Raw genomic sequence first — 26,796 nt, 5'->3', positions numbered from 1 at the left:
CTGAAGATCAGAGCGTGACAGCGGCATGCTTCTCTCCAAGCAGATGACGTCTTTCATTAGGGTGCACCTAAGGCTTGTTGTCATAGAAATCGTTGCCAAACTCACCAAAATAGAGCAGCTAAAGAAAAGCGAACAACTTGGTAACAAGGCAACAGAAAAGAATCTGGTGCGCATATGTGTGTGACTCTGGGGAGGTGTTTAAGAATGTGATCATCAAAGAAAGTCACAGTGAAGCCGTTTTAATGCTTTATAAGGAGAAACCTGCAATGCTGAGTGACTGTTGTACATCAGTTGGATGGCCACACACGCTCTGTGTATTAAGATGCTGATTGCCTCATTATGGTGGGAAATGGATGTGGTCGTTTTGAGTGTCAGATCCATGGATTCATGAGAAATTGATCACACTGAATAGAGACATTTAACATTTTTGTTTCAGCTTGTTTAACAACGTTTGCTAGCTTCAAGGCAGAAAAGCTTAAAGTTCTTGGGCATAAAAAAGTCATTTTCAGAGATGCACCAATATATCTGCCAATAATCGGTATCGGACGATAAAAGCAATTTTTCTTACATTTAAAAACAGTCGAAGATTAGGGCCAGTATATCCTGTCAATCAAAAAAGGACAGGAAAATGTAATGAATTTGTGTTCTGCTTTGAAAATGGTAAAGAACATCACCAATTGATATTAATAGTCATTATATGATTTCATATCATTCAGAAAGTTAAGAAATATTATTTAATCTTCAGATACGGTGTCGGTGAATACCTAGTATTAATCCTAAACTGTCCCATGCACAGGCTGACCTGGGCTGTGTTTCCCAAAAGCACCGTAAACCTACGATTATCGTAGCTCCATGACAAAGGTTCTAAAATCAACTTAAGGTTACGATGCTTTTGGGAAACAGCCCTGATCTTTGTTTATAAAAGATAACATTTTTAACTATTTTTGAATTATTCATTGTAATTGTTTATTTAAAAATCATAAATTTCCATAATAAGGGCTATAAAAATGATAATAAAGGAAATGTTTGTATAACCAAAAATGAATCATGACTGACTAACCTCTACTTCAGGGTTCAAAATAGTTAACATAGATTTTCTGCGAATCCATTACGAAAAATCATTAAAAGAATAAATTGCGTTAACAGACCTTAGAGATGATTTAGACCATTAAAATTTTCTTGTAGTCTTCTCAGGGAACGATACTGTTTCCACTCGGGTCACGTCAGAGAAAGTGTGAGTCCTTTACAGAGTGCAACAAGTGAAGCTTTACTAAAATCTGCAGGTCCAAGCATATCTAAATTAAATATCACACTTTTTGTAACGTGTGCTCAGACGTACATCTCACTGAGTAAACCGCGTGCTGAAAGCAAACACATGAGCGCTTAATTATCTGTAAAGAGGCTACGAATGTTTTTGATTACGTGTCCTTAATGACCTGTCAGAAATGGTAATGGGTGGCGGCGTTAATTCTTCATTCGTGACCATGTATGTAAGTAGACCTGACGGATGGAATTTTTTTGCTAATTGCAGGTTTAGCATAACCATTAACACACAATCATTTGATCATCGTCACCCTAACCTTGACCTCTTGTTGATGATGTCATTACGTAACTTATTAACAGATTTTAACAACTGTTTTCTTTTAGATCTGCCTCACGGTGCTTTCGTTACTTCCTGTGGAGCCTTTTTATAAGCGCTCTGATTCAGAAGAGCACTTCCTTTGACCCTTTCCATCTGCGGAGACACGGCCAACTTCATCATTAGGACCTTAAATGCTGATCCTCCCACATAGGGGCAGACCAGCACTGGGCAGACACTCGCAATATTCATCTGGTCTGCTTTCTCCCACACGTTCCTTATGCAAGATTTAGAGCGGATATTTGCATATGTTAATCGAATAAGGAACGATGAACGGAGGCTTGAGGCGGCAAAGCGTGGCACATATTACACGGCCTCATTAAAAAGTGTTTTCACTGAAACAATAGCATTATAAATATTTGAGGGGTTCTCTACACAGAGCTTTGGGGGAAGACTGACTTTACAAGCACCCCTACTTACTGTATATGCATGGTAAATACATGCAAAACTTTCTGACCCAACTAGTTTGGTGGACTTGGTACAGTTATAATGTATGAAAATAATGCGTGAAATCCAAGCGCAGTCCACCCTACTGCAGCCGCAGGGAAAAAGAGCTTATCAAGTGGAAACAGTGCTTGGATGGGGGTGGTGTGTGTGCCTGTGCACGACAGAGAGAGATTTCCAACTCATGTAGAGGAAACCCTGTCATGACAGCATGCCAACATGGTGTGTGGGTGTGTTTAATGGTGTGTGTTTGCGTGCTTATGCAAAATCATGCCAGATCCACGCTGTAAACGGATGGAGACATATATGTCTTTATCATCGTATGTATCCACGGTTTGGCAGTATAAGCTGGACCAGTGCTTCACAAGGGATCACATGACTAACCGTGTTTGTCCTTTTTCCCACCTCGACCATCTTTACGCAAGCGTAAATGTGTCAACATCTACTTGTTAAACGTCTTCCTGTGTGTCAAGGAGATAACTGGTATCGTCTGTTTTTGTGCAGCTGGACAACGTGGACGAGCAGGCGGCACAGATCCGCCGAGAGCTGGACGGGCGACTGCAGCTGGCTGAGAAAATAGCAAGAGTAAGACACCTTCACCTGTCTGTGAACTATGTGGTGGTGTTACAGTGTCTTACCGTGAAAGCAGATGCCTAGAACACCTTCAGATTCCTGTCAAAAGAACAAGACACGGCATGACACTTTTTTTTCCCCCATAAAAGTTCGCTCAACATATTTCCTATTGGAACAGGAAGTGTGGGCAGGGTGTATTGAAGGGTCCGAATTTGCCGAGGGCTGGATGAGTCATCTGTTATTTTTGGGTCGTTTTCCTGGAAATAAGTGTAGATATTAAATGCATACATGTCAGATATAAATAAAGAGGGATGTAAAATGAGGGATGCACAATAAATTATCAGCATCGGCCGATATCAATAACATTAAAAACTACCAGTTAACGGCCGATGCCGATAATAACATTTAGGCTGATAAATTAAGAATCATTCCCTCTGGTTAAACTTCTTCAGCTCCACGCTGCTCACAAATCTAGTACGGTACTATCTTACTGTTGTGACCATTCAGTCACTGCTATTAGCAAAACATTGTTGATGTCGTATGTAGATATTTATGAATGTGTACATTTTTGCAACAAAAGCATATTGTTTGAAGCCGAATAATGTCGGAATGCTTTCTGGCTTGAGACATGTTAGACTTGTGGCTATTAAGAACACCTTTCTTGGTTGCTCTGGAAAATTCTTTAATTTGTTTATTAAATAAACATTATACCAGAAAGGTTAAAGAACCTTTAATAAGTATTCTTGGTTAATGATTTTCATAGGGAAAAAATAATGTAACAGCGCAAGGTTGTGGGTTCGATCCTAGGGGATTGCAAATACCTATGTAAAATGTATAGGATAAAGCAATGTAAGTCGCTTTGGATAAAAGCGTCTGCCAAATGCCTAAATGTAAATGTGCAGTTTCAGAAAATGTTATATTAATATTCAAGCACTGTATATCGGCCAATATATCAGTTATTGGCTTTCAATGTTCAAGAATTATCGTTATCACCCAAAATGTACATTTCGGTGCATCCCTAAACAAAACAGCTTGCCGCTGATCATATCTTGCGTAGCTGCTGTCCATCACTTTAAATATATTAAAAAAACTGAAAATGATTTGTATCCTTGATTATTTCCACCTATATATCTTTTTTTCATTTAAAAAAAATGATTCATTCTGTCTGCGATTCTGTTTCAACAGGAGAGAAAGTTTCCAAAGTTTATTTCTAAAGAAATGGAGATGATGTTTGTGGAGGAGCTCAGGTCATCTGTTAACCTGCTGATGGCCAACCTGGAGAGCCAGCCGGTGGCTAAAGATTTCAAACCCAAGATCAAGCCAAAGCTCACACCAATGAACAGTTTTCTGGACATCGGCGACGAAAGCGATTTGCCCCTGTCCAAATCAGATGTCGTTTTTTCTTTTAATTTGGAGGTACAGGTTTATAATTTATTTATTTAAAAGTGTGATTGAAAGACTTTGCATAAGATATACTTTTTATACAGCCGCAAAAAAAAACAAGAGACCAATCTCGATTTTTTTAGTATAATTCTGTGAACTACTAACAATATTTCTCCTAAATATCAAATAAAAATATTGTTTCTATTTGCATTTATTAGCAGAAAGTGAAAACTGGAGAAAGAGGTCAAAATAACTGCAAGTAAAACAGGTTCATATTCATACATCTGTACATGTATTTAGGAAAAAATATTTCTCTATGTGATAACCTTGATTTTTATCAGTTTTCATTGTGTCTTGTCATGCTTGTCACATGTTAGATGGCCTTGTCACTTCTTTAATGTTGAAATTCAAAAGACACTGGAAAGGCCACAATACATTTAGAAATGCGGATTTAATTAAATTTGGAATGGTTTCTTTATTTTTTCTGCGGCTGTAAATATACACAAGAGCTACACCTTAAAAAAACATACAAAATCGTATGATGTCATTGAAGCTTCTTAATGTGATCTTCAGATTGTGATTATAGAGGTGCAGGGGCTTAAATCAGTTGCTCCGAACCGGATTGTGTACTGCACCATGGAGGTGGAGGGAGGTGAGAAGCTCCAGACGGATCAGGCAGAGGCCTCCAGACCACAGTGAGTATATTTTACCAAATTATACGAAATTTGGTTTGTGAGCTCAAAAACAATGGCGAGATGCAATGTACAGAATTGATGTGTAGATTTAATGATGATAGACTGTTGTATTTATGTTATTGGAAAAGCTGGGTGATGAATGCAGTAGTATCAAACTAGTATCTTGCCAAAGGCTCCCTCTGGTGGTTTGGAGTCAGATGATGTGAAAATGCATGAATGCAAAAATGAGATATGACAACACTTTCTATTCCAAGAAAGAAATCTTGAAGACATCACATTTTTCCTTTTAATTCATGTCCCAGGTTTTAGACTTCATTTATGTTAACAAGAAGTCACTTGTATTCGATTAAAATAGTTATGTATGACTTTACTAGACACACACACTGTGCCAATCTCAAACCTTTTTACAGTTACAAGGTCAATGCTGTATTTCATCCAAGTATTTTAAAATTCAGCATTACACTAAACTACATTTCTACTGTGAATGTCTCCGGTTTTGTGTGTTTAGAACGTGAGCATGAAATCCCTCTGATCTCATCTGTTCTCCATTAGCGTACTGACATGTTTTGACAATGCAAACACATTGAAAATATGCCAGTGTCACACTTCTGAACCCATTAAATATTTTTCTGCCACGTTTAAATAAGAGATTGAGACTAGTCACATGGATCTAGTCTCCCATCTAGTGTATTATGCGTCATTCACCATGTAGGATATAATAAATGTGCGAACAAGTGGCTGATATGAGGCGCCGCTGCAGCAGCTCTCATAGTGAAGAGGGCGGGACACTTCGGATTCTAAAGTGGATTTGATTGGACAAGAACTTTGACGAGAGGCTGAAGTGTAGCGTGATGTCATGGATATTTCTGGATTTTTTGAGCGAACATGACAGACTTATCAGTTGATTGATGTCCGTTAAGCGTACTTATTTTTAATAAAAGGAAAAAAGTTTCTTTTGATTTCACTGGGGCTTTAAAGATGCGTGTCTCTGAAGCGCAGTTTTATTCTGGGACTTTGACGAGAAAGACGATAGAGCCGCAATTCTCAAAGAAATTTAAGAGGCAGACTTTCTTGAGCAGTAATATAAAATTGAGAATGCAATGCATCATGATGTCGAGTCATTGACATGATTATCGTAATCAAATTAAATCGTGACACCAGTGACAATGCACACCCTTATTTAGTTTATAGAATTTGTTTACTGTGTATGGATGCTTCTTTGCTGTTGTCCTTGTGTATTCGAGCAGTTACTGTCAGTGTACACACTATACTGTAATTTATGTATATATACAATTATATTGTAATTTTATTGGTAAGCTGACCTGATTTTTTTTTTATTAGGTATATAGATAAAATCATTATATGGAAAAAATGATTATGGTTCATCAATGTCGTCTCTCACGCTTCGTTTGGTTTCAATCGCTCCAGAATAGCAATGACATGACAAGGGGGAGGAATTTTTTTCAAGCTCAGACGAGCTTCTTTGGTGTCGATGAAGGGCGAGTGGCCTTTCATTTAGCCAGTCATTTAGCAATGCATGAAGAACAGATGCGGTCTGAAAGTAATGGTCAATCTACATTGGAAAGTTATGATGTCAAAATAAAGTAATATTCAAACATTTGGTATCATTTGTGGTCGATGGTCAAATAAGCCGATTTTGTGAAATTGACCTTCGTTGTCCAAAAAGGCTGATGTTTGTGATTCAATTGAAGCAAACAAGATGTTTTTAGAACATTCTTAAATCATGCTGTGATAACATCATCAGGTTTTGTACAAACTTGTAAAGTCTAATGCATATCGAGTACATCGCAACATGAACACCTGTTTAACACATCATAAACACAATAAAGACAATAAAACGGGCAATAGGACCTCTATTAATATAATTATATACAAAATAATTTGTTATATGATCAGAATCAGAAAGAGTTTTATTGCCAAGTATGTTTCCACATACAAGGAATTTGTTTTCGTGACAGGAGCATCCAGTACACAAAAACAGCAACAACAGTTCACAGTGACCATAACACAATAGTAAACGGTACACAGATGATTTAAATAAGGACCTGTGGGTTGTCTGTAATTTGACAGCTCGAGTGTAAGTTTTGCCTGATTGAAGTTGCCAAGAATTGTTATAACAGAGTCAGGATGTTGTTGCTCAGTGTCCGTGATGTTATCAGTGAGCTGTTGTAACGCCAGGCTCACATGCGGTTGCGATAGAATGTAAACACATTATTTTGAAAACATAAAAGAAGATCTTTTGATCAATTTTGGTAAAAGAAAACCGTTGGTCCCTATTGACTTCTATTGTATGTGGACAAAACCATTGCAAGTCAATGGGGACCAATGGTTTTCATTTATCAGCATTTTTCAAAATATCTTTTTTTTTGTGTTCTGCAAAAGAAAGTAATCCATACATGTTTGAAATGTCAAGAGGGTGAATAAATGATAACAGAATTTTCCTTTTGGGGTGAACTATCCCTTTAAATATGAACTGGCAAAACCTCATCAGACCTCAGATATAAATATTCATACATATTTCATTTAAAACTGTAGATATTGCAAGCTTTATTTCTTTAACTGACTGAATGGCTTCGAATCAATAAACACCAGGTGACATATTAAACATAATGTTGAAATTACATAAGAATTATACTTTAGACTGAACATTGCTGCCTGTATTTCTAGGAAAGGATGTAATTACAGTGAAGTGTGCCTTGCTTCTATTACTGTATATCAAATCATTATATATTTAATATAGGTCCTGTGTGTGCTTTGGCCAAGTTAACGTCTCAATCAAAGCAAAATGAAACCCGTTTTCAACCCAAAGTTATTTTGGTTAACAGTTTCTCTAATATAACTGTGCTTCTGAGATGAAACTAAAGAGTTTATCAAGATAAGTAATCTCAATAAATGTCAATGTCTGACTATCACAGCGAGCATTCTGCAAACAAATGGGACTTAATTTAGAAAATCTTTTCACTGTGAATTAAATATTAAGAAGCATTGTGCTGATGTTTATGGTCGATGCTGGTGCTTTGTTGCCGTGGCGACACTTCACTTAATAAATAGTCCACCATCTTTTTGTTTTGAGGTTTCAATCAGCCTCCAGATAGTAGAAGGTCAGCTTGAGACCAATAATAGCCTCCCCAAATGTCCCCTCAGGGCTGTATGTGGTTGACAGTGTCAGTTAAGTAAAGCAGACAGGGTCTCGTCTCTGTGTGCTTGGCACCAGCTGTAACTGTAATTCATTCTAGTAGAGGAAACATGTGGCCTCTGGACACCCAGCCGGGAATCTCACAGAGACCCAGACACCAAGGAATCACGAGCCAGACGGTGATTCAGCATCGTGACTCAGTGCTGATTGTAGATGATGTTGTCTAGACTAGCTGTGTGCATGTTGAGTCACTGTTAAAGGATTTAATGTTTTTTTTTTATGTTTAAAGGGTCATGAAACCCCCCCTTTCAGCACATTAATTTGAAAAATGCAACTAAAACGGGCATGAACGCTGTGAGAAGAAGAGAGGGCGGGGCACAAGAGAAAGTGATCCGATTCCATATCTTAAAATACATTAGTCATTATCTGTTTTATACAGTCTACGGTCATTTCACGAATCATATTTTTAAGCCACATCAGTTTAACAGAAAGCACTTAATGTAATATGAGTAATTATTTTTTAACAAAAAGCAAGTATAACTGTTCTAGTTAAAATATGACAGTTACTGCATTTGAAGAGATGGAAAAGTCCTCCAGTCATTGCCTTCATGAGCGAGTCCACATGTCTTCATTTCTAAAAGCTTTCTCGAGGAAAACCCAGTTTGCTACTGTTCCGGCCTCACTCGCATCCATGACGAGTGGGATTCAAAGTTTAAACACCAAGCTTTCCTATAGCTCAGTGGTAAGAGTATTGGATTACAACGCTAGGGTTCGGTCCCAGTGGATTGCACATAATTAGAAATAAATGTGTAGGATAAAGCAATTTAAGTCGCTTCCAAAGCGTCTGCCTAATACATAAATGTAAATGTAAACCAGGGAATGTGCCGGCATCCCACCGGTCGGGATCCCCCTTTCGTCAGTGTTGGAACAGGAGCTCTGGCCTAACGAGAGTTCCAAATGTTCATCTGTGCCTGTTTCTGTGCGCCACTATTTCAACAACTCCCTTTCAGTGGAGAAACCCTTCCACCACAATATACCACATATAGTGTAATTCACATAAATATATACTTTTATATATAATTGTCGGAATGTTTATTTTTGCAAAATCCGGATAAGTGTTGTGCTTTTTCTTCATTCATCCATCTGCTTACTATCATGTGCCATCCATGAACGCCTCTCTGCGAAGGGTCAGATAGAAATGTATTCTCATTGGTCAAGAAAACACAGTCTCGTGAATAATTATGAGACACGGACGTGTCATCAATGGACTATCGTACACCACCACGTCGCATCCTTTGACGTTGGCCTGATGAGGCGTTAAACTCGGATAGTGCAAAAAAGCTCAAAATTAACTAGTTTTCTCTGCTTTAATTACTTACAGTTGCTAACATTGTTTTCTATGATGTGCAACACAACATATAAATAAATATTGTTTAGGGTTTCGTAACGCTTCAAGTATTTTTGTTGAATTCTAAGGAAACTTTGCACTTGAAAATGTTCTTGTCAGTAAAAGAGGGAGAGCACAGATTATCTGCATTAGTTTACAGGTTTAGTTTTAGTGTGTGTGTGTCTTCAGAAAACATTCCTTGCTTGCCACAGGACAAAACTCTCGCAGGGGCTTTATTGCTTTAGAAAACACAACACTGTTCCCACCGCAGGGACTGCATTAAATGTAAGAGCAGAATCCATCTTTAAAGCCAGTTTGCTGCAAGCAACTGTTGCCTGCTTGAGAGAGAGAGTTAGTTTAACTTAGTCTCAGTTGTTTTATTTGTTTAGCTTTATAAATGTATTTATAGATATACAGCAGTGGACGGCACGCTTTTAGCTCTGAGAGTGGCGGTCACTGCTATGGAGATTACACAAGGACCAAGCAATAGCAAATCTATTTTGAGTGACAGAAAAATTTCGTTCACATTGTCCCTCTGAACGAATTTGTTTTCACCTACATTCTAAGTTGACGAAACTGTCCAGGTTATTGCAGATAGGTGAGGCCAAAAATAGAGTCCAATTCTGGAAAATTGAGCCCCTCACTTTTTATTCAAATATATTTTGAAAAGACTTTGGAACAAATACACAACACATGAGCAAAGTTTATAAAGACATAGCACTGGAGAAAGACTACAGAATATTACCACAAGAGAGGATCAACAAATACTAATAACAAATAAAGCTGTGTTAAATGTTTGCTTTATTTCATTTGAGCTGCTTGTTTATCTACACTGTTTTGAGAATTTAAATAAATATTCCCTGATATACACTTTTTATTTTATTTGTCTAAGCTTAAAATGTAATTATATTTTTAAAAGCAAATATTGTAAAACATGTCCCCCAGATATCTTTGTTGCCCAATGCTTACAGCCGTTGAAAAAATTAAGAGACCATTTCAAAATCTGTTTCTCTGATTTTAAATTGTACCATTTATAGTAATGTGTTTAAGCAAAATTAGTATTTTGATTTTATTCTGTGAATTACTAACTAACTATATTTATTCTACATTTCAAATAAAAATATTGTTATTTTGTATTTAGAAAAATTTCAAATTTCAGTTTGTGATTACCTGACCTTTTTTTCCACGACTGTACAGTACATGTGACTGTGATTTTGTATTTTAGACACACATATACTATATGTCCGATTTTTATTTTATTTTAGACACATGCCATATCTGAAGAAGACTCTCAGTCATGCTTTGCCAGTTTCTGTGACAATGTGACAGGTTTTATTCGCTTTGTGGGGTCAAGTCATGCTTTTAAAGTCAGCGTGTTACTTCTCAAATAAGACCTAAGCGCAGCTCACCCCTCAAAGATGACAGAATAATAAGCGTCGATGGTCCTGTGAATGTGCAGTGTGTTTGGGCTAAACTGGACTTTTCATTTATCTCCATGTACATTTTTGTATAATGACAGATTGACGTGATAAATACACATCAGACCGAAAAAAATCATGTCACATGACAATCCATTTAGTTGTGGATCAGGTGAAGATTGAAAATCTGTTGTGATCTGTTGATTTGTTTTCTTCCACTACAGGTGGGGCACACAAGGAGACTTTACCACACCACACCCCCTGCCAGCGGTCAAAGTCAAACTGTTCACAGAAAGCACGGGAGTTTTGGCTCTGGAGGACAAAGAGCTGGGCAGGGTAAGAATCCATTCACTCCTACATAAAGCATCCTCCCAATTGGAACTTCATCATGTGTTCAATCGTTGGCCGGGGTTGGGGGACAGATGTTTTTCTGCAGACGGTGTGTGAACCGTGATGTTCGCTCACACGTGCGATTAGAAGTGAGCTACAATCTCTAGTCATTATGGCCCCATAGTAACAGATGGAGACGTCCCATTAGAGACTCTCAGCAAACAGACTGCTCCTCCTCCGTTGATTCTCCTCTGTCTTTAACTGCTTTCTCTATATTACCCACTCTCTCCTCATCATGTGCTTTTTGGTTCATCCAGGTGGTCCTGCACCCCACCACCAATGGGCCCAAGACGCCAGAGTTGCACAAGATGTTGGTTCCAAAGAACAGTCAAGACGTGGATCTGAAAATCAAACTGGCTGTCCGCATTAACAAGCCCCCCAATATGAAGCACAGCGGGTATGTTTGTAATGATGCTACTATGCTTGGGCTCACTTGCCAAATGCATCCATTTGTCTTTATGTCATAAAACCAACAATGCTTTAAATACTATTTGGGTAACCTGATAAAAAACAAAGAAACATTTTACACAAGTGGCAATCAACTAATATATTAAGTTTTAATTAAATCAATGTGTGTTTTGTATCAGATTTTGTAATTGTTTGTTGTATTTATAACCGGTAAAGGTAGATCTGTTGTATCACTGAGAAATGTCCATTTTTGGTTAGCTTTTGTTGGAATATTTCCTTTGAGTATGAACAAAAATCTAAACCCATCAACTGGAAGAGTGTTCGAAATGGTAAAGCATGGTTATAGTGCCACCCAGTGGCTGAGGATGTATCATACTTCATATAAAGTCCATTCTTGAGTGTCTGGTGCTACATATTCTCAGGCATCTCCAGCATTAGGGAGTTGTTATTCGCAGTCAAAACTTGAAACGTAATAAAGTTATGTGTAAAAATATAGTTAAATAAAGCTCTTTTGATAAAGTCAAGATATCAGAGAAAATGTCATACTATACACATTAAATGGATAGTTCACAAAAAAAGATTATTCTCTGACTTTCTTTCTTTTGCAGAACCCAAAAGAAGATATTTAAAAAAAAGTTGTTAACCAAACAGCGCCGGGCCGGATTCACTTCTATTGTTTGGATGCAAAACCTATGCAATCAATGGTGATAGTTAATGTCAGTCATCAAAATATCTTCTTTTGTGTTCTGCAGAAGAAAGAAAGTCATAGAGGTTTAAAATCAGAAGAGGGTGAGTAAATGATGACAGAATTTTCATTTTTGGGTGAATACTTTCCGCAACAATTGGATGTAACGAGTTTTCTGGTTTGGTCATGTGACATTCAACACATACCGTGCTCTATTCACAAAATTGTTCAAAATGAAAGCAAACATTTTATGTTAAATAACAAAGATTTGACATCAAAATTTTCCTTCACTTTGTCGAGTCCACAGATTCTTCAGTAGATCTTCTGTGCGTCTTCTACTCATCCTTTATGAGACTTGTCAGTAAATGTGGTTTTGAGTGAGTAGCATCAGTGAAGATGTGCAGGAGCAGCTGCTGGGGTCTCTCTCAGCAGGGCGGGGTCAAGGGTCATATCAGTGCCTTCAGTCTGTTAATTACACAGAGGCCCTGCATGATTCCTCTATACAACAGCTCGCAGCTCTAATTGGCAGAAGCCTCTTCAACCTGGAATTACCTCTTTAACAGACCTCACAAGACATTTCAGAGCACACCCAGGCTTTCACAAAAACACACTCACATGCTCAGACAGATGCAAGGTTACGTCTTAGACCATCAGATATTTTGTTCAGATCAAAAGATATGAGGAAGCATTCATTTGTTTACTACATATAATATTAAGTGCAAGTAGTAGCTGTTTGATTCGACATGTTTTACCCCAAAATAAAAATTGCTACTGTTTACTTATTCTTATGTTGTTTGAAACTTGTGTTTATTACTAAGGAAAATTTCTGTTAGTTCAATGGAAAGGCAAATAATAATTTAATTGCGAAATTCTCATATTTTTATTTCAGTTTCGACACAGTCTAATTAAAAAGCACAGTCTCCACACAGTGGAGTCAAATACTGACACCAGCTTTTCAGAGATCAAAATCAGCCCATTTAAGTTTTCAAGTTGGTTTAATCACTCTCTCTCCCACACACGCACGCACACAAAAACAAACACCTGATGACTGTCCCGGTCAATAGAAAGAGGGAGAGCGATGATGGGGGGATTCAGGTTGAGTGCACCCCATTAAAAGAAGCCATCTGTTTATCAGTGGAGCGACTGAGGAATTGGGAGCTATTCAGTTTTTGTGGAGTGACCCCACTGTGGCCCTCAGAGAGAGAATTGCCAGCACCAGTCTGATCAGTCTGTCTATCTTCTGCGCTCTCTCTCTCTTGATTTTTTTCTTTCATTTTTTTCCGTGTATCTCTTTAAAACCATATCTGCCCTCTTTCATTTGAGGCCCAGGGCGTACATTAAAGACCTTTATTCGTTTCACATTTTTCTCTTATAAAATCTCCCTTAACCTCTATTTTGGTCGCGGCCATGCATCGGTTTTGGAGTCTCTGATTTGTGTTATTGCGTGAAGTATTTTGTGCTACCTATGTTAAGAGAGAAATGGGAAGAAATAGAAAGTTGTAGGTGTAGGGAACGTTTAAGAGCATGTATAATAATTGATTGAAATAAACTGTTAGATTTTCCAGGATTCGGTGTGGTTTGTAAACTGGATTGGGAATTTTGGTGTTTATTTCTCCCAAATGGTGTGCTTGCATAAATTAATCCATTTATTGAGGTGAAAATTAATCTGCATCGTTTTTCGTAAATAAGGCAAATAAATTGTTTGTTGAACTGGTCTGTAATATATATTAACGTTTGTAATACATGCAGTGCTGCATTGAAGCCACATGGGGGCACTGCTGTCGTTTATAATAGCAGCTACGTTGCCTTTTCATCATATATGTGTGTTTTTCATCATGTAATGTTGCTTTTGACGTCTTGAAAACTTGTTCTCAAATGTGTGTGTTTTAAAAATAAACTTTGGATGCATTTTAAATTCTATAAACAATAAACCTAGGCTACAGGCCTTTCTGGATAGTTTAAGATTTTAATTAAGCATTTCAGTTTTTCATTATATATTTAAGAAAATATCTATTAGGCCTAAATAAATTCAAAACTAGAAAATTCGTAGTAAATATAGGCGGAGTATTCACGGAAGAAATGTAAACACTATATATTTCTTGTGCCATGTTTTCATAAATTGTTGTCTTCTTTTCCAAAGCATTTTCCCTTTAAGGACTTATAATTATATAAACTTGTCAAACATTTCAACGATTTTGTCGCTTCATCTCTGCTTCTACACGCTGATTATATGTTTATTTATATTGTTACGACGCGATTATTAATCGCATACAGTGTATCAGTGTATGTTGTTGTTTAGTTGTCAACAATGTTTGTGTAAAACTTGAGTATTCGGCTGAAAAGAGCGTGCGCGCGGCGCATCCGAAGATCTTCTCGCCGGTCATTGTTGTCGTTTAAATGGGATCATGTGTATCAGAAAAGTGGAGAATGAGCTGAAAATCACTTTCACAAGTGGATTATTACCTCTGCCACACGTTAACTCAGCCTTGCACTCTTCATTCACTCACTGCTCCATCAACCTTGACTGGAGTCCCCCCCCATGTCCATTTGTGAAGGATTGATTTTACCTCACCAATATTTCAAGCATCCTGTGTTTGTTGGTCTTTTGAAAATGCGAGATAAATCGATTTATTCGTGCGTATTTCCACTCTATCAATGAGTAAACTATGAAAAAATCGGGATAAGTCGATTGGTTTATCAGCTTGATACTTATTGGCTAATATTTGATCGCGCATATTTAGCATAATTTTACCTGTCGATTAATTCTGTTTATTTATTTTTTGTGAAGGTATCTGTACGCTTTAGGACAGAGAGTTTGGAAACGATGGAAGAGGAGATATTTTGTGCTTGTTCAGGTATGGCCTATATTTTTCAATACGATTTAATTGAACGTTTATAAATTGACAATTTCTAACCGATGTCATCATTTATGACGGTGGGATTTTTTGTTTCTATAAATCTGTTTATTTCTTGTTTTTTGTGTGCTTGTTGCAGGTGAGTCAGTACACGTTTGCCATGTGCAGTTACCGCGAAAAGAAGTCCGATCCGCACGAGCTGATGCAGCTGGACGGATATACGGTAGATTACTCGGACCCGCAGCCAGGTAGTCACACGTTTTTCAAGTGCTTTCGTGGACATTTAGCATTTTTTACAATTTTAAATAGATATATAAATTGATATAAATTCAATGGGCATCGAAAAGAACGCAATTTTAATAAATACATAAACAATATAATATTAAATCTGCGGCGATTTAGCGGATTTGACACAGCATATTTGAATAATTTGATTTTATAAAAAGAAGCAAATACATGGAAAATATTTTTTAATTATGCTGTTAAATATTAATAAATTATTTTTATATTAATCAAACTAATGCTTGTGTGATATTTCATTATGATATACATGAAACGTTGACATATTGCAGTCAATTTGTGTGCGAATGTACCTTTAAACCAATTCTGTTCAATGAATTGAAATAAAATAGTCTTATACATGCCTTGAACTTAATATTGATTTATTTATGCATTTATAAAAAGCCATTCTGATGCATAATAAGATGCACTCATGAAACGATAATTCAATGAGATTGTTTGGTGGATGTGTATGTGCATGGGTAGAAAAAGCATCAAATATACACATGGCCGTTTGGTACCTAATGAAGGGCGAATTGGCAGATAAATTTGTAACTCCAACTTCTCTTCAGGTCTTCAGGGAGGCAGAGCCTTCTTCAGTGCTGTCAGAGAAGGTGATCTGGTGGTGTTCGCCAGCAATGACGATCAGGACCGCAGCCTTTGGGTCCAAGCCATGTACCGTGCCACAGGCCAGTCCTACAAACCCGTTCCACCCGCCCAGAACCAACAGAACTGCAGAGGGGGAAACACCCTAAAAGATGCCCCCATCTCCTTGCTCAGTAGGTTTCGCCTTTTTACATGAGTCTTTCTCGTTCTCATCGTAAAAATACAATAGAATCAGAGTCATGATCTTAGAGAGTAATTTTATAATATTGCAAAGCATTGTAGGTATTAGTATTATCCATAGTGGGTGTAGAATTAGGTTCTGTATTTCTATTTTGTTAAACTTGATTACCAGCAAAACTCATCCTCCTTCAGCTGTTTTTCATGTTTTAAATCGAAAAGCCAGTTCCACTCTACAGTAATAAAACGTCTGGCAAATGAATTTAGAAATAGAAAGAGAAGGTAGGCTCTTTTTCTGCCACCTCCAACAGTCCCCTCCTGAATAGACTCAGAAATTGGAGGTTGTGGTGGCCAGCCATCGATCCATCGGGCCGCAGAACAGACACAGTCTAAACAAATGTCAGCGGGGGACTTGAATACCCCAAACATTGCTGCTGAGTGAACAGAGAAACCCTCACACAACAGAAATTCTACAATTTGCTCACTTTCAAACAAACAGCGAGTGACACGAATGAGGTTTATATTGTTATAGCTTCTGAAGAGCAGTTCTGAGGCCATTGGGGAGATGGAGGACGGTTGTTTGGCTTTTACGCTGAAGAACTGAAAGAACTGAGAAAGGTTTTGTGCTCACTTTGCTGCACACATGTCTTATTTGTTTGGAGTGACATGAATCAAAATTAACAAATTTACTAAAAACATACATTCTGGATTCTCATATTACACATTGATACTTCATCCTTACTCTTACATATTCTTCCTTTATGGTTTCTTTCTTTCTTTTTCTCTTTCTTTGTTAAGCCTCAAGCAGTACGTTTAGGTTTTACCCCCATAGCTCTTTGCTTTCATGCTAAAGGCTTCTCTTTCAGGATGTACAACCGAATGCTCTGTATGTAGTGAAAGACAAGGAGAAGGACTGGAGAAGAACAGGATAAAGTTAACTCATGGTTCTTCAGGACATTTGTAAAATGCCTGTCGGATCATGAAAACAGCGATGTCTTTATAAATGTCTGTCCTTAATGCTGAAATATCATTGGTCACTGTTAAACCAGGTATGTGAGCAATTAAAACTGAATTCTTGAGCAGTATTTCAAAAATTGGATTTTTTTTATCGTGGATTAAATAGGAATTTAAAAAATGTCTTTCATTTAATAAAATAAATTCACCTAAAACCCAAAAATCTCAATCAACTTTTCGCATCTAATAAAGTCGATGAAGTTATTGATTTTCTACCATTAATTTGAAGTATGTACGAATGAGACTTTCTGCATGCTTTAAAGCCTTCACCGCACACACACCGAGCTGTCGTAACGCTTTACTCTCAACACTACACCCAGATCGGTGTTTGTGACAGAGGCTTGAGCTTCATATCGGAGCGTGATGGAACACTGATGCGCTGTCCTGCCTCATTAGTCTTCCTGGCTCCTGCTGGTTTTGCTCGAAGCGACCCGCCGGCCCGTACCTGCGATATTGCCCCCTCCACCGCGTTGATACCTGTCATAAAGTCACCATCCACCTTGGCGAGAGATGTCAGATGGATGTGACTGCCACCATGAAGACGCGATCAGGAGATGGCCTCCTCCTCCGTATCGGAAAGCACGAGGCGCGTTCCCGCCCCCTTCAGCCAGGATTAAAGGCGACACCCCCCTCCCTCCGTGTCGGACTCCGTCCGCTTGTCCATGGATAATAGCTGAAACTTAAAGTTGACACGGATCAATGTGCTGCTTCTGTCAAACCCGATTCGTCAAGCTCGTGCCATGCGAATCAATACCACGCTTCGCTCCTTTTTATTAGCGCTTTTAATCTATATCTCCTTTTGTCTCTTTTCTATCATCCTTCCACCCACCGTGTCTTTCTGGACCCAGTCATTTCGCCAGAAGACATTAAGAAGCATGTAATAACGAATGTAAAATGACCTAGATGAAATTAAAAGGCCTGACAATGGACCGTCTAGGACGGGCACTTTTGTTGGCCCGAGAGCAAGTGAGTGCTGAGATTGGAGGATCGTAATCCTGCTCACCTAACAGGGTTCGGGGGGGACCGACAAATGCCCACACCGCTTCCAGGCTCGAATGGGGCTTTTCACCATCAACATAAGCCGTCCGCAAAGTCATCGGCATGCCAAAAATGGCAGCGTTAATAAAAGCAATCGCTAATGCTCGTCTCAAGAAGGTGCCGGCGGCCACGGAGGCGTCAGGGGACGTATCTCAAAAGCCTTGGTCTTTTGTGGTCCTCGTGAAGTGAAGGCCCTCACTTCGCATATGTGGGCTCTCAACACGCCGCCAGCAAGTGTTAGGCTTTTCACGGACCTCCCATTAGCCCGTTTTGAGGACTGTGGTGAAAGGACTGGAAATGAACTCGGACACACTTTTAGTGCTCTTTCTTGCTTTTCTTCCTCTCCATCTTTTTGTGACTCGCCCTGACCTGCCGCCCTCTCCGCATCAACATGTCGGCGTGTCTATTACTTTTCTCTATCGTCTACACCCATCAGCCTGTGGAAAAGTCTGGAAAACGCGATTATCTGTCCTAATTGTGATGCTCTCATTACAGCGCGCTCTTTTGAATCAAGGTCGAACACTTTTCTACACAAGCCACTGAAAATCGCCTTAAGTGCTCAAACGTCATGCGTTTTTCCTTCTTGCACCGTTAAGATCAGAGCATTCAGATCGGGTAGATAAGTGAAGGGCATTCGATTTGTTTTCGGCTACTTTGGCTTTTTTATTTATAACACAGGTTTGAAAGCAAGAGGTTGAGGACTGACAAATCCAAGACGTTTATCTTCGGGCGTGCGTACATGCGTTGTGTGTATTTATGCCAGCGTGCTAATATTTTGCAGCAGCTTACAACCACGCTTTTCTAACGTTACAGAACGACTGCCAGTTTCGAGCGTTTGCAGCTGAAACATTGCAAAACTGAGTTTCACAGCGTAGCTTTGGCCAAAAGAGGTGAAACACAAACACTAGAGGCGCGCGCGAAGATGGGGCCGTGTAACCAAACACAGATTTGCGTCTTTACAGCGCTGCTCAAGGTGTGAACCACACTTCCCCGCCACCTTCTCATAACATTCATGGAATCTGAATAGGACTGTTTAATATTCAAAAATATACTGTTACCCTCTTATTTCTTTACTTAAGCAAACTGGTCTGGGCATGTTATCAAATATTAGTTTCAAATAATCTCAGAATGCTGTGTTTGAAACTATCAAATCATTTCCTTGATCTTAATCTATTAATTGGTCATTTCACACGATGGGAATGGGATTCGGTTGTGTGTGCCAGCGTGTGCCAGACGTCTGACTGCGTGTGTTTTTGGCTCAGGTCTGGAGAGGACACAGAGACAAGGAGTGGAGGAGCTCATCTCCGCAGTGCCCTGCAACTACGACCACGCCAGCCTGTTCCGCATCCTTCAGAAGCACACGCTCACGCATCGCATGAACGACTCCTTTTCCTGCCTGGTGAGCCGAGAGTGTGCGAAGGAGTGAGTGGGAATCATGCGTTTTAAGTTAAAACTGATCATGACATTTCAATCGATCAACAAGTGAGTTGGAAGCGCTTGGTTTGGATCCGATACATTGTAGCAACCTCTTTTCAATGAGTCTGTGTGTGTGATGTGTTCATGAAAGTGTTAAATAGAGGCGCGATTTATACGTTCAAAGCAGAGCGATGTGGCCCTCCGGCTGAGTGAGGGCTCGTGGGTAAGACCGGAATAAATGCTTCCAATCAATACAACCCAAATAGGAAAAGCATCCGATTGCATGCGTCTTCTCCATTTACTCCCGCGGATAAAAGATTCCTGGTGAGAACTGAGTTAGTATGTTTTTGTGGCATAAAATTGGCATGGTTGCGAGATAGATTTATGTTTAAAAACTCCCAGAACACAATTGGAGGTACAAAACAGTGTTGATTTTGAATTTGTGTTGTTTTGTATATACTTTGTTATTCTTCACAAGTTAGCGTTAACAACCTCGCTTTTTCTTTTTGTCCATATTGATCTTCCGTACCTGCTTTGAGCGAGCACCTTATGTTATCTATTCAGCTTCTGAATGACTCTGTCTGCGTTCGGCTCTTTGTGAAGGCTTCGCAGTCTTTGTTCGGGCTTCTGCGAGTGAGCCACAAAAGCCACCTGAATGTGCTGTCTTTCCCAGGCCTTCTGGGATAAAGCCATCTGTGAGGGAGCGGGCCTGGTTTCTCAGAAACAAACGGGAGTTTCTGAACACTTCATGCATACAGTTCGATTCGCTGCAAAATGTGTATTCTCTATTGCAAATTACAGATAAATTACAACCATCTAAGCACAATCGTTGATCTTTATGTGAAAACAGAAATTAAAAGTCTCAGATCCTTAAGCTGACCCCCCCACCAAAAACCTCACAGTCAATAAATGTAGCTTGGGGGAAAATCAATAAGCAGTGCTGTCGTGTGCACATACGCCACATAAAGCACAACTTTTTGGATCAGCTGTCGTGTGATACTGGGATTAGGCTCAGTGAGTTGATTCAAAAACCAATATTTTGATTTTTCTCTGACTGTGGGGAATGTGTGCGCTGGATTCATTGGATTTTCTGTGTGTGTGTGTGCGTGTGTTTTTAAAGGCACAATGTGACTCGTCTTGAAATATCTTTTTTTGGGCAATCGAATCAGCAAATTAAGGCCAGTGATGACCAGCCATGCTCCAACTATAATGTAATTACTTGCATTCTCTTTACCTGTCATTTTATAATCACACACACTATCCATAACACACTCACACACACACAGTCCTCCATGTTTGCCTTACTAATAAGCCTTTATTAACAAGCAATAGTGGCCTCTAGCTGAGCCATAAAATGCATTCTATTACTGTCAGGTACTGATGGAAATGGAGCAATTTAGCCCTCGACCAAATTAGGCACAGAAATGATACGAGCAGGTTAACAAGATTGCCTCATGTTTTTAAATTAAGCACATATTAGCTGGCTTCCTCGATGTAGCGAAACATTTTTGGAAAATGATGAATTTCTGCACAGTTTTTTGGGGGGATTTCGGTTTTGAAAAATGATATTCATACGTCTCTGTCTCTGGTGTGGACTCTCATTTTTACTTAAATTTAGATTGATTGTTAAATCATTTCCTTTATTGTAGGGCTGTCGCCATGTCCGGTTTTCACTTCACGGTTATTGTGGACAGACACATTTCACGGTGGCATTATCAACGTTTTTTAAATGATGCTATCGGTCAAATTCATCTTTCATTTTGTTTATCTTAGGTCTTTTAAATCAAATGTGAGGATAAGAGATTTTAACAAATTATGTACAATATTATCAGGTGTGTAGAATTTACACAGTATTTTTAACCTTGACTTTTATTATTGGCGGTATATTGTGGCACCCATACTTTGTAGTTATACAGAAATTGAATCATTGTATCTCTAAAACTGCTACATTTCATACAATCAAATAAATACTGTATTTTTTTTAAAGATATATCAACCAAAGTTCATAAAGCTCAGATCCTTCTGAAACTTCTGATGTCCAAATTAGCAGTTTTTCCGAAAATGGAGTAAAAACACTGTACTGTTTAAATGATTTAATACGCTGTTTTCAAAGTTAACAGTTATTTGGTTATATATATGCGTATATATATATATATATATGCAAAACCCAGTGACCACCATAAAGGCTGACTAATAATAATGATTTATGGCAAAAAATAAATAAATAAAGATGGAGATACGAGGTTTCGGAAGGACATCAACGATATATTTATCGCTAGTTAAATATTTGAAAAACCCACAAAAAATGTAAAGGGTTACCAATTGTAATTATTTATTGATAAATAAATAAAAAACATTAAATATGGTCATCCAAGTTTCCACCAAACAGTGACAATACAGTAAGTGCTTTTATTAAGCTAAAAAATACATTTACTTGGGTCTCCTCACCAACTCGATTCTTTAAAAACCTCATTAGTCTTTTCTCCTTAGCAAATTTAATCAGTAAGGAACAGACCAAGCCAAAAAATAAAATTGCCATAACCAAGGCTTTACAGTCCATCTCTCGCTCTGTGTGTGTGTGTGTTCTTTATTTATTTCTTTATCTCCCCCACCCCCATCTCAGATAGCCAGACTGGGCCGTGTTCGCTAGGACGATTCCACTGCCGTTTCAGTCGGTCGTTAGTGGTTAATTGAGCGCTAGGAGCCAAGACACGAGCAGGCCATCTGTTTGCCAGAGTGGAACATCTTGTGGCACTCGGCTCGGCGCTGGGCCACCGTGCCTCAGCCCTGAATGGTGCAATATTAATAGATCTGACCAGCACGGGAAGAGACGGATTGTGACAAAGAAGAGACGAATGGGAAGAGAAAATCTTGAAAGTTGATGGGAAAAGTTAAAAGATGGGTAGTGGTTGCCAGAGAATGATAAAGAAGGGATAGAAACGGGGTCCAACGTTAGCTTTTTGCCAATGAAAAGTGAAAATTTTAAATGTTGCTTACCAAGCACAAGACCTTATTTTTAATTAAAATATATACTGAATATTTATGCTTTAGAATCCATTGATGTATACTTAATGTGTCATTTCGGAGACTTGATGTGTGAAATATTTCTTGGAATATTCTACAAGGAATTTTGTCACTCAAACCACTGACAATAAATGAGAAAATCTGGCTCATGTTTGCTCAATTGCTTACATGACCCACCATAAAAGTAGTTTGTACAATTCAGTTTAAACTGGTTATTAACAATTAAATTTAACATTCAACTTCACAAGCTTCAAATAAGAGTAAATGATTGCAGTATTGCAATAATATCGAAACAAATGTATCAGTTGAAATATATAAATTTGTGTGTTTTTCATGTATTGTAGCAAACTACACTTAAAATTATATAGTTTAACTAAGTTATAAGTAGCTTGGAAACGTAAAGCATCCAAAAGTCAGTTTCACACAATGGAAGAAAACAATATTTTTAATCTTACATTGAGGTTGCCAGGTTGGGTCATTTAGCGCAACATACTGTATGTCGCATAATGAAAGTATCTGTAAATATTGAAGGGTTTTAAAAAGATCCGGTGGTAAAAAGTCCTTAACCACAGCTTTGAGAAAAATAAATAGCAATTTGCACAATTTAGACTGAACTTTATAAAGAGACAGTTGCATTTAGAGAAAGAAAGGCCATATGGGTAACGACAGGAGATATCAAGTGCGCATATCTCAAAATACACCACGTATCAGCTTTGTTCAAATCGTACACTGTTCGACCGCTCTGTGCATCAGTTGGTCTTTAATGAAGGTTCCTGTTTCTACCACTGCGAGAAGGTTGGAAGGTCTCCGCATCTCTTCAGCCTCTCAGAGCCATGCGCTGCAATCCCTCGTGACTGCTGGTCTCCCTCGAACGTCTGAGATGCATCACAGTTCTCTTGACTCATGGCCCCGCGCATCGTCGTGGGCGAGCGGCCTCGTCAAAGTGTTAATTTGCTAGCGTTCCTTCAGAGGAGGCGTCTTAATTAGGTTTGTAAGATTCATGCCTAATTTAGTTATTATGTGAAGGATGAATGAGCTAATGAATGCGACAGGAGCCTCACGGCGATCTCCACCCGCCCGCATAATGTGTGACTTTTCTGCCTATGAATTAATTGTTTGCACTTAACCTTGTACTCGTTTGTTTAAATGTTGGAAATAGATGAGTGTTTTGAGTAATATTTTTTTGGAAGAGCTCTTCATGCACGCTGCAGTTTTTTCATGTGTGTGTGTGCATCTTGCCCGTGAAATGAGAGGCGTGCTGAAATCAGACACTTCATGTTCAATTAGTGTGCCGCAGTTTTTGGGAAGAAACAAAATGTCTCTGGAAATATCATCACTTCATGCGCTGAGCAGGAGGTTTACGGGGGGTCAGTGCAAAGAAGAAAAGTATTTTCACTGTTTATTGTGGTTATTGTTGCTTTTGGCTCTGTTACAGAACATTTGAGATACAGTAGCACAAATTAGTACGTGATGTAATAGAAGGTTGGTAGCAGATGAAACTTTTTACAGTTTAAAGCTGTAGTCTGTCACTTTGTATGGTTAAAAATAAACAGATTTAAGCACGTAAATTTAATTATTGCTCAAAACTGTCAAACCACGTTAAGCTTTTATAAGTTGATCTGTTAAGAAAGTGTCAGTTTGAGGTTATCGGACTTGAACCCACACAAAAATTAGCATGTAAAGTAAGGTGCGATTTTTATGAGGCAAAAGTTTTAGCAAAGCAAATGTTTTTTGTAGATTTTCGTCATGATTTACTCATCAGACATGACCACATATATTTTCCTTTGGCCCTTGTAGGGCTTGACCCCGTAATTGCTGCTTGCAGCTATATTTTATTTTCGCTAACCATAACACACACAGTTTCAGCCAATCTCATAATAATCTCGAGTACATATACAGTAGTATTGCATATGTTGTATTTTCGAAGAATATTTAGTTTGATCAAATTTATAAAAGAGAGATACAGCCTTCCAGAAAAAGTTGAGCTTCTGGAGGCAGGCAAGGGGAACTACAGCACGAGCACACAATACATCATCGCATTATCTCTTCTTGCTGTACAGTAACCTCTGAAAATTAACCCCTAGTATTGATATATTGTCAAGAGCATAATAGTTGTTGCTGTGTGCACAGGGTTGGTTCAGCCCAGGCCAGGTGTTTGTTCTGGACGAGTACTGCGCTCGATACGGGGTGAGGGGCTGCCATCGTCACATCTGCTACCTGCGTGACCTGATGGATTTCTCAGATAACAACGCTCTGGTGGACCCAACCCTCCTACACTACAGCTACGCCTTCTGCGCATCACACGTCCACGGAAACCGGTATGACAACATCCTCTAAACCTCACTGTCCTCTCTGCTGGTCTGTATATCTGCATTTGTCAGATTGAGTCTTAAATCTGAGATCTAAAAAAGTATTTAGCATAGACATGAAACCAACTTTAGAGAACCGTGTGTATGGTTTGTTCTCTCTCCCGAAAACGGTTGTGACCGGACCAACAGGGACAGAGTGGCTTTGCGAATGGACCCGGTGGGAAACCGGTGTGCTTATCGAAAACAATGTGTTTGGTGTTCAAATACGAGACCTCATTTCTCATTCGCTTTCAAAAGGCATGTTTCATCTCAGGATAATAGTTATATATATATAATAAAGGCGGGATGTATATTTAATTTTACATTTATTTCATCATATACAGTGAAAGAGTAATAAAAGCTGTGTTAGACTATAGCTCCAGCTGGAAGGTTTCTCTGAATAACATCACTTTTACAGCGGGCTATCGAGAACTCTTTAAATTTCGTGTCTGTATAAAATGTGTTTTATTGTGTATGAACTGACTTTGAGGACTTCGCACTTGGAATTACTTGCGAGAGCGCGTCTGTAGACAGCGTCACATGGGGTTGCCTGGAGTAACTTTGACTTAAGTGACGAAAGGTAGTAAAGGAAAGGTTAGGTGGAAAGACCTTATATGGAGATGGGCTGGGTGTGTTTTATGCAAATGACTAAACTCATACATGCGGCTGCTCATTTAGAGTACTCCAAGTTCAGTAACATAAGGACGAGATTGAGAACAAATTAATGTGCGTACGCATCTGTTGTGAATTATTCGGAACTTTTTCGTGGGAGGTTTAAATGTGAGTATAAATAGGAAAATCTACGCAAAGATATTTAAAGGGATACTTAACCCAAAAATTCTGTCATCATTTACTCATCCTTAAGTTGTTTCAAACATGCATACGTTTCTCTGTTCTGATAAACACAAACACAAAAAAACACAAAAGGCAGTCAACGATGTCCCAAAACCGACAGTTGCCGACATTTTTCCAAATATCTTTCTTTGTGTTTAACAGAACAAAAAATTTTTACAGGTTTGGAACAACTTGGGGGGGAGTAATTCATGGCAGATCTTTCATTTTTGAGAGGAGAATCCCTTTAAGAAAGCACTTCTTTTCAAACAGCAGGGAAACTTTTCCTTTCCTGGAGGTTGTGCATTTTGAAATCTGACGTGCTAAGTGTTTGAAATCAAGGATTTCATTTGTGTCAAACCCATGAAAAGTCTCAGATGTTTGATAGATCACAATAAGAGAGAAAAAAACCTCTGAGCGTCTTTTGTTGCGAGCATAATGGGTGGCCAGACAAAAGGAAGTAGAAAACTGAAGAAATTCTTTAATCATTGGGGAGGCTCAGCTCAGCGTGGCAGCCATGTTCCAGCATCAGTCATAGAGAGTGTGAGCGGATGCTTTGCAAATTAATTAATGCCTCTCCATTATCTCCAAACGCAAAGCAATTAAACCGTAATTACGCTGTCCGTTTGTGCTTCTTTAACAGTTCAAGATAACATCTTTGCAAAGACCTCTGAGGATTTCATTTTATATGGACTTGTTTTATGTTATGGATGATGTAAATTATTGACGGTAGTTAATTATTAGACTAGTCTGCATCGGCACAGAGAAGCTCGGCATGTGAGTTTCTCCTGTGCACTTATTGAGTCTTTTGTGTTCACATTTAGATTGTGCCGTTGAAAGGCGTTCATTTTCCACTTACCTCAAATCACCCGCCAATTGACTTATTTGATGTTAAATATACACGGATGTGCTCCGTCTCTTTGATGGCCAATTTTGTCAATTAGGGACAATAATGATTAGCCTCTCCAGCTAATCACTAGTTACTAATGAGGAAAATTGGCACGAGTAGCTTTTTATGGGTGGAGGTTT

At 38.6% G+C, this 26,796-nt stretch overlaps 1 protein-coding gene across 10 annotated transcripts in view; it reads left to right on the top strand.

Moving 5' to 3' along the window:
• The window catches only part of cadps2 (Ca++-dependent secretion activator 2), a 101,522-nt gene that overhangs the window by 45,759 nt on the left and 28,967 nt on the right, over positions 1-26,796 (top strand). For all 10 annotated transcript variants that reach the window (XM_056740335.1, XM_056740342.1, XM_056740336.1 and 7 more), the window contains exons 4-13: positions 2,588-2,668; positions 3,842-4,072; positions 4,613-4,734; positions 10,921-11,032; positions 11,344-11,483; positions 14,968-15,034; positions 15,174-15,282; positions 15,886-16,092; positions 19,411-19,547; positions 24,719-24,906. In XM_056740335.1, the coding sequence (XP_056596313.1) occupies positions 2,588-2,668; positions 3,842-4,072; positions 4,613-4,734; positions 10,921-11,032; positions 11,344-11,483; positions 14,968-15,034; positions 15,174-15,282; positions 15,886-16,092; positions 19,411-19,547; positions 24,719-24,906 (1,394 nt within the window). The remainder of the gene's footprint in view (positions 1-2,587; positions 2,669-3,841; positions 4,073-4,612; positions 4,735-10,920; positions 11,033-11,343; positions 11,484-14,967; positions 15,035-15,173; positions 15,283-15,885; positions 16,093-19,410; positions 19,548-24,718; positions 24,907-26,796) is intronic.

Source organism: Triplophysa dalaica, chromosome 24 (assembly GCF_015846415.1).
Source record: "Triplophysa dalaica isolate WHDGS20190420 chromosome 24, ASM1584641v1, whole genome shotgun sequence".
NCBI classification, from domain to species: domain Eukaryota; kingdom Metazoa; phylum Chordata; class Actinopteri; order Cypriniformes; family Nemacheilidae; genus Triplophysa; species Triplophysa dalaica.
This window is presented reverse-complemented; position numbering and strand designations above follow the sequence as displayed.